This window comes from Chroicocephalus ridibundus, chromosome 2, assembly GCF_963924245.1.
Source record: "Chroicocephalus ridibundus chromosome 2, bChrRid1.1, whole genome shotgun sequence".
NCBI classification, from domain to species: domain Eukaryota; kingdom Metazoa; phylum Chordata; class Aves; order Charadriiformes; family Laridae; genus Chroicocephalus; species Chroicocephalus ridibundus.
In genome coordinates this window covers 163569453-163582018 of record NC_086285.1, presented here as the reverse complement: position 1 = coordinate 163582018, position 12566 = coordinate 163569453, and the positions used below count along the sequence as shown (strand labels likewise).

General features: G+C 43.1%; 1 protein-coding gene across 1 annotated transcript in view; it reads left to right on the top strand.

Annotated features, from left to right (window-relative positions):
- COL22A1 (collagen type XXII alpha 1 chain) overlaps window positions 1-12566 on the top strand; it is a 244803-nt gene that overhangs the window by 200214 nt on the left and 32023 nt on the right. The window contains exons 40-43 of the mRNA XM_063327586.1: window positions 569-613; window positions 3079-3156; window positions 6741-6776; window positions 7723-7776. Of these exons, the coding sequence (XP_063183656.1) occupies window positions 569-613; window positions 3079-3156; window positions 6741-6776; window positions 7723-7776 (213 nt within the window). The remainder of the gene's footprint in view (window positions 1-568; window positions 614-3078; window positions 3157-6740; window positions 6777-7722; window positions 7777-12566) is intronic.

Here is a 12566-nt window from a genome sequence, read left to right as displayed (position 1 = left end):
GACACCTCCCACTAGACCAGGTTGCTCAGAGCCCCATCCAGCCTGGCCTTAAATACTTCCAGGGATGGAGCTTCCACCACCTCTCTGGGCAACCCGGGCCAGTGTCTCACCACCCTCATGGTGAAGAACTTCTTCCTAACGTCCAGTCTGAATCGACCCATCTCTAGTTTTAATCCATTCTCTCTAGTGCTACCATTACCCGACATCTTAAAAAGTCCCTCACCAGCTTTCCTGTAGGCCCCCTTAAGATACTGGTAGGCCACTATAAGGTCTCCTCAGATCCTTCTTTTCTCCAGACTGAACAACCCCAACTCTCTCAGCCTGTCCTCATAGGAGAGGTGCTCCAGCCCTCTGATCATCCTCGTGGCCCTTCTCTGGACACGTTCCAGCACTTCCATATCTTTCTTGTAGTCGGGGCTCCAGAATTGGTTATCAGTAAAATGTTTCCAGGATGGTGTGAGACAAGGAGGGGGGTGGTGGGGATGCTTGCTGCCTTGACTGTCTCAAAGTCCAGGCTCCTGTTTGGCTGCATGGTGACTGTTTTCTGGTTTTCTCTCTGTCACTTTAGGGGCAAAGGGGCCCACCAGGCTTGCCAGGACCCTTTGGACATAAGGTGAGCGTGGGCTTTATTGTGGGCTGTGCTTGTCTCCGTTGCTGGAACTGGAGAAAAAGTTATGGTGAAAACGTGCTCTCTTTCTCACTGGAAAATAGAGTTTGTGAAGCTTTCCGTCAAAAATGTACTTCTAGCTTTTTAGGAGGTTCCTTTCTTGATTATTCCAATGTGTCTGTAGATGTAAATACTAAGATATGAATTAGCTGTGCTCACTTTCCACATTTAAAATTTCTTCCAGCATTGTGTGGATTCAACACAGGCTGAGGGCTAAATGCACCCTTTTTCAGGGAAACTGTGACTGGGCACCTTTAATCCATACAGCAAGAGAGACATTGGATAGTTAAAGGTCGACCCACTCTTGAGACCGCCTGTCAGCCCCTCAAAGAGCACTCCTCTGTAGCACTCGTTTCTTTCACCTCTCTCCAAGGGGGATGTGAATTATTTTCCAATGGGACCAGATAGTCTTGGTTTGTCCTCCAACATTGTAGGTAAGGCAAAAACTAGCTAGTTGATTAAGTTAATGACTCTAATTCCATCTGAAAATAATGTTTATTCCCTTATAAGTACGCAGCAAATAGAGAAAGGAATAAAATAGCAAAACTCTTTGCTTCTGGGGACACCTGGATTGTGCTTGAATCTTCAGCCAGATATGTCAAAAATTCTCCTCTGAAATTACTGTGATCATTCAATCTGGATTGGAAGAAGAATAGGATGTTGAAACAGATTCTGTAAATGATATAAGGAGGAATACAGCAGTATGAGACTAGATCCATCTAGATCCCATATTTTTGAAATAACCAAACTTCTATAAAATATTTCCTTTTCGTTTTGCTGCATTCTGTATAAGTGCATTGCAGTCTGTTGTATATATCTTTGACAGTTCAGAACATACACATGATAATAGACTGAGAAATAATATAGAAGTCAGAAAAAACATTAAAAGAAATCTCATTAAATATTCTATTCAATATCAACACAAGTTGGTAAGAATCTTAATTTTGCATGGGAATATGCTACTGAACTTTTTGTATTGAAATTTTGTTCTTGAATAAAATAACAGATAAGGGATCTGCCGGAGTGTTTGAACTAATCAGAATACAGTTTCTCTCACTGCCCTCACAGTATTGTTTCTTTGTAATATAAGATTAGTTTAAGAAGAAGGAAATAAAGAAAGGGAAAAAAAAATCAGGAGATATTGCAGACTGAATTTTGGGTGGGCAAAACCCACGGGTAACACTTTTTCTATCATGCTTCTACATAGCTGGAAATAGTGTAATAATAAATAACATAAATAAGATTCATTGTTATAAGTCCACTGCCAATGTGAGCCCAAATCTCTGCAAGACAATCCATAAAAAATCTTATTTGATTTCTTCCTGTAACAAGAGAATAGACGTTAAATTTAAGTACTGCAGCTGAATTCTTTCTTAACCCTCTGTCTACAATCCCCATAAACAGTGTCAAGTAGTTGTCCGTGCTCTGCAGGTTTTACTATTGAAAATCCTGTTTTCTAGAAGGGAGGTCTCTCCGTTTGTAGTATAGTGCTCTAGAGAGAGTGGTAGAACTGTTGAATTATTTTTTAACAAAAAATCATTCATACATTTCTGTGAGCAGGCCTATGTTGGTAAAGGAGAACATTGTAAAGAAAACAAACATCCCTAATACTTTCTTCCCTGGATAAATAATCTATATTTAGCAATGTTTGCAGGTTAGCTGCCTAACATAGACACACAAAGAAAAGTGCATTATGGTGGTTAGTGTTTCCCCAAGCCAAGGAGAGTGCCTAATACCCTGCAGGCAATTACAGATGCTGGTAATTGGATGCTGTGCACTAAAATAAATTAAAACACTTGTGAAGGCCATGTTCCTGCTCAGTTTTGTGATGTGGCACACTCTGCTGTTGTGTGAGTGTTCACAGAAGTGGGCTGGGGCTTGTGTGAAGGAAAGGTGCACTTTACTTGGCGTGATGTGACAGTAACCGTGCCTTATCCCCATGCCGCCACACCTGATACCATCCCTCTGTGGGAAGGATCAGGTCAGGATGAATCACAGAATCATAGAATGGTTTGGGTTGGAAGATCTTAAAGATCACCTAGTTCCAACCCCCTGCCCTGGGCAGGGACACCTCCCACCAGACCAGGCTGCTCCAAGCCCCATCCAGCCTGGCCTTGAACACCTCCAGGGATGGGGCAGCCACAGCTTCTCTGGGCAACCTGTTCCAGTGTCTCGCCCCCCTTAGAGTAGAGAATTTCTTCCTAACATTTAATCTAAATCCACCCTCTTCCAGTTTGAAGCCATTACTCTTTGTCCTATCACTATATGGCCTTGTAAAAAGTCCTTCCCCATCTTTCTTGTAGGCCCCGTTTAGGTAGTGGATGTATCAGTCTTGTGTTGTAAAACCTGATTGCATTTCAGCACATTTTCTCAACAGTGCACAACACCTTTAACTTCTTCCTTTGTTTCAGGGTGAGAGAGGAGCTCCCGGCCTCCCTGGACAGCCAGGAGACAGAGGAGTGCCAGGAATTGGGCTGGCTGGACCCCCTGTAAGTAGCTGATGATGCTGCAACCTGTAAGAAGGTAAAAATTTACCCATCGCCACCTGGGGAATGCATTGCCTGTGCTCATCTGTGCCAAGAACCTGTAGGACATTTCACCCTCTGAAGATGCAAACAGCATAGTCCAGAGGCTGCCATTCGTGGCTCATATGTCAACACATCTGTTGTAAGGGCTCTTGATGAATTTGGTTGTAGTTGAAAGAGAAAGGCAGAGAAGTGCTGCAGGAATGATTGATATCACTGGCTGTTGCTCATGACTTCTGCATCATCTTGAGACGTTGGCTGTGGGTATGAGTTGAGATCTGCGCTAAGCCATCAGGACTGGTCTGCGGGGGAGATGTAACCCTGCTGTCACCCCATTAAAAGGGATGAGTGTGACACACATGCCCACATCAGTGACACAGTCAGTGCTCTAATAGGGAAACACAAAATCAAATCACTTAAATTTCTGTGTTCCAAGAGTGCCATCATCCGCATAATTTCCTGCAAAGATTTAGTTGCACCTCATCCAGGTCATCTCCTGCTGTTGGTGTTGAAGGTACACCCTTATCAGTAGGCCACAAGGTGTATCTGGGATCCTGTTCTGTAAAGTCTGGCTTTTCATATCGTCGGGGTTCCATCATTCTAATACTTGGCACGTACGACCCCTTCTTGAGATCAGGGGGATTTGGGAGTGCTCTGTCTGTAGCCCTGCTCAGAGTCCTCCAGATATGCACTGAATTTGTGAGTGAAATATGTTTAAGAGGAAGTAAACTTTATTCTTAGCTGTGATTGCTAGAGGACTTCTGAGACCTTGCCTTCTTTTGCAACCCCTCGCACATGCCATGATACTGTACCAATCACAGTCAATGTTTTAATGCGCTGGTTTATCTAGATATGTTTCCCAATTAGTACAGGAAATTGCCTTGAAATTATAAGTCGTATTGCTGTGTAATAGTGGTTGACAAATCTAGCACTCTGAGGCGTATCTCCACTTAATATTTGCTTTTCCTGCGCTGAATACCCTATAAGGGAAAGCAGAGTGGGTCTGTCCCATTTCACACTGGGGCTGTGTCATGGCCTTGACAGTCCTCACAGGGTTACCGATGATTGAAGATTTTCTGGGTGTTATTTGTTTTAATTTATCTAAGGAACAGTGATGGCCTTGCATTTCTTAATGTTCTGTCATTAATATTAAAATTAAAATGAAATTAGCAAACGAGCATCTGGATTGTTTGAAAGTCACCAGGCTGTGGCTAGTTTTTAATTACTGATTTTTAGATTCGGTACAGGGGTAGGTGAGTTCAATTCTACATCCTGATGAGCACCAGATGACAAAGTTATTCTCCATTGGGACTTTAGCATCCATATATCCATGGACACAAATGACTAAGAACTTGACTCCAAATGAAAACATCACTTGTCTCACACCAGAGGATTATTGTCTCCTCTGTCACCATTGTTTGACCACTGTCAGGATGAGTCGCCACTTATATACTACACTATTGCCAATTGATTTGTTTTTATTTATTTAATCTGCTTCACTAAATATTTCTTCAACAACTTTTATGATGGTTTTCTCCACTGTAGATTCATCATAACCTCAGCTCCAGTGCAAAGACTCTGGAATTTGAAAAACACTGTGTAACGGTGAATCCATCAGGCTTTCACAAAGACTGAGTCCCACAGAAAAAAAATAGAATAAAGTCAGTGGAGCTGCTTCAATGCGTATTACACACTGAATTAAAGGCGTCAGCCTATACCCTTTTTAGCAATGTGACAAAATTGTGTGCATTAACACTTTCAGCTCCAGAGCTGAGAGCCAGCAGCTCTTTTTAATTGGAGGCTTCACCCTGTTTCCTCCTGTGCCCTTACCTCTCTTGGGCTTTACTCCCTGCATAAAAGGTATGTATAGATGAGGACTTTTTAACTTTGCTAAGGTATTGAGTTACTATTTACATAACACTGAGGCATAAACCGAGTACTAGCAGAGTGTGTTCATCCCAACTGGACCATAAGCAGAAGAGGGGACTGCTTCGAGAAATGGGGTGAATTCACGTGCCTGTGCTGAAGTTGCTTAATGGACGTGTGTTCTCCATAAGTAGAAGGGTTTTGCTCTAGCTCTGTCTTGCCCTGTTCGTATTACTATGGGTTCAGAATTACGTATTTAGCCTTTACTTGAGCAGAGCATTAAGGCATCTTGCATGTAGGACTGTATGAGCATTAGTGAATTAATGTGCCTGAAATAGAAACCAAAGGGAGAGGAGCCATAGAGTGAATGAATTTATTCAAACACAGCCTCAGAGATGTGAGGTCAAGCCTTGTTTTGGGTGTGTTTGGAATGCCAGATTGACTCATCCATGCTGGATATGGGTACTGCGTCACTTCCGTGGTGTTCCTATAGTATCCCAATGGATACTTCTAGTGGCTCACTCTACTCAATTGCACCTTTAAAGTTGCATCTCCAAACAAAGAGCATATGCAAGTCCACTGGACTCCCTGCTGGGACCTCATTTAAAGAGCACACGGGTCCCATGGGATGCTTTTCCGTGTGTTAGAGGTAGCTAAAATATAGTGGTCTTCAGGCCCTGGGAGAGTTGTCCTGTCCCAGCCCAAGAGATGGGAGGGTGTTGTGGTTCTGTGTCCCTATGTCCAGCCAGCAGTGAGGCTCAGCACACATTGCCAATGTGCATATGCATATGCAACGCGCACACACACACACGCATGTGGCCACACAGACCAATGCAGAAACACGAACAAGAGTATCTTAAGCCCAGTCCTCCTCTTTGGCTGATGAGGTTTGAAGGTGACTGTTGGAATACATACGTGTAATGTGGATATTTCCAGTAGCTGGTCTTGGACACCTACTCTGCCCAGTACCCATGCCTCCGCACCCCAGTGTCCTCCAGTTGCTGGCACCCAGACCTGTGAGGCCCTGGGTTCACAACCTTCAACCCAGTTGCTGGCACACTCTCCTACTCACCAGCTCACCTGGTTTCACACTCAGTAAGATTCAACCACATGAGCTCAGATTCATGATCTCACCCTTGCTGAAGAGTGTTACAGATAGGATTTAATCACAATATAGTAAATGGGGTTACATCAGGCTTGCAGCCAGTCACCATTGGGGTTCCCCAGGGCTCAATTTTAGGGCCAGCGCTCTTCAATGTTTTTATAAATGATGTGGATGCATGAATCCAATGTACATTAAATAAGTTTCTGAAGATACTAAACTAGGAGGAGCTGTGGACTCCCTTGAAGGTAGAGAGGACTTACAGAGAGATCTGGGCAATTGCCAACCGTATGAAATTCAAGAAGAGCAAGTGTAGGATTCTCTATCTGGGACAGGGTAATCCTGATCCATGATCCACCTCAATTTCTTCCTTACTCTGCCTTTGGTCTTTCCCCGAAACATCCCGGTGTTCGAATGTTGCACACTCCAAGGATGTCTGTGTGAGCAGGCTGTCAGAGTTTCCTTTTCCTCATCCTTCCTTGCCCAATTTTTGTTATCTTGGTGCTTCAGGACCCACCCTCATCATCCAAGGCGGGGTGTTAATTTTAAGTGTTTTGATTGCTGTCTTTTCTGTTTGCAGGGCCCCATGGGACCCCCAGGAGACAAAGGGTCATTGGTACAGTATGTCTTTCTAACTACACCCAAATTTTATGGGGAGGGGACAACCACATTAATTGTGTTCCTACCAGTGACTTCATGAGGACATGCTTAATTTGTTTCTTTTTGCCCAAGGATGGTAGGGCCACAGCGTGGCTCAGAATGGCTGACCCTCCAAAGGCAATTTCTCTTGTGCATTACCAGCTACTTGTCTGCTATATTGAGTTGTGAGAAAGAGTTGATTGAGACTCTTGGCATGGTGACAACTTTTCCTTATCTGTCCATAGTCCTAAAAGAAATAATGAGTTGGTTTTTTAACTCTTCATTCAAAAATAGTATTTCGAGGCACGTAATTCAAGGCACATTGCCATGCCTTATAGCCAAGGCCTCAAAGGTTTAAAATAAACCATTTTAAAGCATTTATCTTACTTAAATCTTACAGAAAACTGTGCATTTCAGTATTCACCAAACACACTTTGTTCCTCAATGTGCAGTTTTACACGCATGTAATCCATTGGCATGAACCAAATAACTGTATACAACGGTCTCAACGTACACAGGCACGAATTTCCAGCACAACAGCCAGTCCTAGCTGGTGTGCTAGCTTGGCACTGAGGAGCTGGACCTTCTTTTCTCCTCTGCAGTCCTGTGCTCAGTCATATTTTCTCCCTGTTCATAAACTTGCCTCCTATAAAGAGTCATTATTACCTTTCCAATCATGGCATGTAAGGCTTGACTTTAGTGATGCACTTATAGTCCTTTGGGGCACAGAAATGACTAATACTGTGATAGTTCAATGTGAGATTTAATTTTCTTTTTTTCCTTAAACTCCCTCTTAGTTGTTTAACTGCTAGTTAATTTTTTTTTCCTAATAACTATTGGGCTGAAAATTTCTTCTCTTCAGCTAAGAACCACCTGATAAGTACTGTTCACATTAGTGGGCTTGTCTGTTCTCTCCTTACCAGGGTCCCCGTGGTGTACCTGGTATCCCTGGACCACAGGGGCCTCCTGGCCAGGACGTAAGTAAAATAAAAGTGTAAGTGCTCAAGAAATTTGCCAATACTTGAATCTAATTTACCTATAAATTATGCTCATACTCAACCACAGTCATTGAGTGTTACGAGGGCGGTCCAAGGGAGATGATTTGCATAAGTGGAGCTCTTACAAGTTAGGGTGTCAGGGCGGAAAACAGTTATGCTAAGGAGGGTAGTCTCAAGGAAAGTGGTGGACTTTACCACTGAACCATTTTAAAATGACTCTGGAGAAGGGACTTGGCAGCATACACTTGGGAATGACCACACACTGGAAAAGGATGATTATTAAGCTATCTAGGAACTTCTTAGAAGCTGCTGAAATAAGTAACCTGTAATATTTTTATGAAAACAGGGCCACAGCTGTTAAAAACTCTTAGTGAGTTCATTTTGCTACCGATGCTATGCACGAGAGATGACATTTTAACCTCGTGGTGCGTTGTCCTCACTCCTGCTGCCTCAGTGGGTGAGTCATGGAGCTGAGGGACAGAGAGAAACGTGGCAGACTCCCAGCTGGAAAGCTGACCCCTCTCGCTGCCCAGGTTTGTCGCAGTGTTGAATCAGAAAGAGGAGAGGTATTTTTTTCTCTGCTGGTCAGCCAGCGCTGTGATGTGGAAATCAGTCCTGGAGGAAAACCAGCAACGGGACTCTGAAGATTTTGAAAGGCTTGGTCTTTGTATTTGTGCCTGTTGAGGGAACACTGTGGGGAGGGGGCAGTGACCTTCTCTAACTCTCCTCCTCAACGCTGCTTTATGATGCTGTCATGTCTGGACCGGGTACCAATTTTTATGAAGCCCATGGCAAGCAATTTTCATCTCTAGTATAGTTTTACTGATGTACATCGGCTGGCCTAAAGGGTGTACTTTTTCCTACGGGATAGATCTCCTTTCCTCCTGAAATGTTTGGAGAAGTTCTTGTTTTCTTACCACCTACTTTGTCACAAGACAAATGATTATGGCCAGGGTACTCCTCCACAGCCCACGATAGTAGAAACGGTCCTTTGCCTCCACTACCCTGTGTCCCTGAGCAGCCACAGGTTCAGGATTGATTGTGCCCTGCTGACTGCCCCTAGAGCTCCTCACCTTATCTCAGATATTTGAGATTTTTAGCCTAGATTTTTTTAACAGGAGATTCAATAGATGGGTTTATTACAACTGTGTTGTAACGAGAAGAGTATCAGAGCCAGCTTTTCTGATTCCTTCTGTTTCTACTCATATCAGCGTGAATGGTCAGCTCTTAGGCAACACTCAGCCTTTACATCTTCCCTTTCCCCCACAGAAAAATACCCAAACAGAACCCTTCCTTATGGTACTTATAAAACACATCCTCTATTACACTAACTCTTTTAATTGCACTCAATATGTCTTTCAGAAGTTCTCTGTATTCTGGTTTATCACTTATTAAGCAATTCTACCTGTGTTTCAGGCAGTGTAAATGTAACTACAGGGCACATTCTACTATTTCTTGGTATAACAGCAGGGTTACCTGTCTTGACAAGATCATGCATTTGTCGTTTCTTGATCTCCACTTTCATTTATGACTCGTACAAAGGATTTTTTTGTTCTGCTTTTGCACTCTTGTATATTAATGTACCATTCCCATATTCTTTGAAGCATGCCCATTTTTGTACTCTGTTGTGTTTAAACAGTATGTCATCAGTTAGGAAAGCTCCAATTTGAATTGCTAATATGAATTTTCCAAGTAATTCCCAAGCCATTCAGTGGCAATAGCCTTAATGAGTTGCCTCAATGTCCTGTATTTTGCTGTTGCCTTTGCAAATGCATTCCAAGTTTTTTCTGAGACAGAATAATTCTTTTAAATCACATTTACATGCATGAGGCTCTTCTCTGCATTATTTTTCAAGTTGCAGACTCATCAGAGGCTCTTGGAAGTGTGTCTGCTATAAGTTGTTGTATTCCCTGATAATGCTGAATCCGATTTACAGTTGTATTTGGGGAGGTGGAAGAGTCAATACTTCTTCTGCAATAGCTTTGCCCAGAATTACCTCCCATGGGTGAACAGAATCTTTTTTTTTTTTTTTTTTCACATGACTGCATCCTAGCTTCTTTCTAGTCCCCTAAAAGCATATGCCATATTTTTTTGCAATACCACTGCTCAGGGTCACCTTTTGAAACATTTGTTGACAACTTGTCAAGTGTTGTCAGGACAGTGTCTTGCTTTATTAAAATTTTAGGTTTTGAAAATCCTTGTCCAGGTTTACAGTATAGTGCTGGTTTTGCTTTGTTCTGTTACTCTTAGCAAAAGGGTTGCTGTTTATTGGTATGAACTGCCCTCTAGAGTTCACTATGCCCATAAATTCCTACAGATTGTCTTCTTCGTAGAACCATAAAATCACAGAATGGTTTGAGTTGGAAGGGACCTTAAAGATCATCTAGTTCCAAGCCCCTGCCCTGGGCAGGGACACCTCCCACTAGACCAGGCTGCTCAAAGCCCCATCCAGCCTGGCCTTGAACACCTCCAGGGATGGGGCATCCACAGCTTCTCTGGGCAACCTGGGCCAGTGCCTCACCACCCTCACAGTAAAGAATTTCTTCCTGGTATCTAATATATACCTACCCTTTTTCAGTTTAACACCGTTACCACACGTCTTATCCCTACATGCTGTGTTAAAGAGTCCCTCCCCATCTTTCCTGCAGGCCCCCTTTAGGTACTTGAAGGCTGCTATATGGTCTCCCTGGAGCCTTCTCTTCTCCAGGCTGAACAACCCCAGCTCCCTCAGCCTGACCTCACAAGGGAGGTGCTCCAGCCCCCTGATAATCTTTGGCCCTATACACATATCCTGCTTCCCCTGCATGTCCCCTCATGGGTCTGCACAGATCTTTCAATTCCTGTACCCCTCCCAGTCCTGGGCTGCCCCCTTTTAAAATCTTATCACTTGCAAAGTCCATGTTGTTCTTGCTGGAAGTGATGCCTGTGGATTCTTGATAGCCCATCAATTAGTGTGAGTGGTGAGGTTTGTTTCTCATCAGGTCTGTGTCTTAGTTTATGTTGTTTCTGGTTTCCTCCTTTTGCCTTAATTTCCAAATTGACAAGGTCCCCAATCAGATAACCTGGCTGGAATAAACATCCTCCCCACCCCCCCATGCCCACATCAATTAGTGTGACTGGCCATCTTTGGTTCCCATCACTGCCTCCCTTATTATTAGTCAGTCAGGTTTGTGTTCCTGTATGTTCTTATTTATTCCTCCTTATTTTCCCTTGTTGTATTGAAAATGGTCCTTGACCAGATACCCCTAAAGGAGCAGACACTCTCCGGCCAAACACCCTTAAACTACACATTTTTCGGGAAGCATCCATTCTCTGCCTGTGCTGGGAGCTAAAATGTTTCTGTTCAACGTACCTACTTAGTTCCCTTAGATTAAAAAACAATCTGCACGAGACATTTTCTTGCCCTACTATTAGCAGTGAGGGCACCTATTTAATAGGCTCTTTCTGTATTTTGATTAAGATCATGTTAATTAACATAAACATTGAATTAATCACCTTTTAATTATGTTAATTATTTCTGATAACTAAGTTCCAGTATTACCGCGAAGTTAATCTTCCCCTGCATTTATTTTCATAATTACAAAAACTTTGTGGATGCATACATTACTGCCATCGTGTCTGAAAAGCAGAGTTTTCTGTTCTGGGGTTGATTTTCCCGTACAGTTAGAAGGACAGTTCCAGGAGCCTTTGTGCTTGGGGTACATACACCCCAAACCAGAGTACACTTATTAAACCTCCTATTGGCTTTTTATTCCCTTATATCTTATTTAAGCTATTGCAAATCTAGTTTAATTTTCAGCCTTGTAATAGAACCACCCATCCATAAGCCTGTGTGACTGGCTTCCCTGTACACTCTCTCTTTCTTTTATTTTCACGTATATCACTCACTCACCTGAGCATCACAGCTTCCATCAGTTCCCAGTTAGAGACCATTCCTGTCTGTCAGTTTGCAGGCCGATAGAGTACTTCGGATCCTCCTCACTGCTGACATCTTTTTCCTGCACCAGCGTACCGTACCACTCATCGGATATTCTACTTTGCGTCAGCCACTGTTGGCTGCAAACTTCTGAAAGAGCTCAGACTTCATGAGCTTTCCAACACTGGTTGTTATTTGGGTCTGTGCATGTTCCCACATCGCATTAGCAGGGTTTCTTTTTAGCGCCATGCAGCTTTTTGGACAGACTCTTTTAAGTTCTTTTTTTTAATTTATTTTCTGGCTTTCTCTTTTCCAGTTTCCTCCCCTGTTAGTCAGCTTGTCAGATGCAGTTATACCTTCTGTGCCTTCCTTCTAGCATTTTGATTCTGCTCTGAGCAATGTTTGCAGCTTGGCCCTTGTCAGCCTTTTCTGACTCCAGGCCTCTCTAGTCCAGCAATCTTTCATCTGCTTTGGACTCCACTTCCAGTTGCCTTTTCTCTGATAATGGGACATGCTGAAGTGCCATCATCCTACATCTGGTTTGTTCATTTGAGCTCAGACAAGCATTCTTCAAAGGACTTTCCCTTTGTGCAGTCTTGTACCTTTCATCTGTTTGACTTTTCCTGGGGGTGCAGTTGTTTTCAGATTTGTCAGCCATGGCACATAGCTTAATTTCTTATCCTGGCTTATTTCCACCCTGTTAAAGACATCACCAACTCCACATCATACAGCGTTCAAGAAAATAGGTCCATCCCTTTTTGTCTCAAGGCAATGTGATACCATGTGGGTATCACAGCTAAGCTTAAATCTTTCCCAGGATTTCAGTTTTAGTCACTCTCTTCTTACGTGCTGT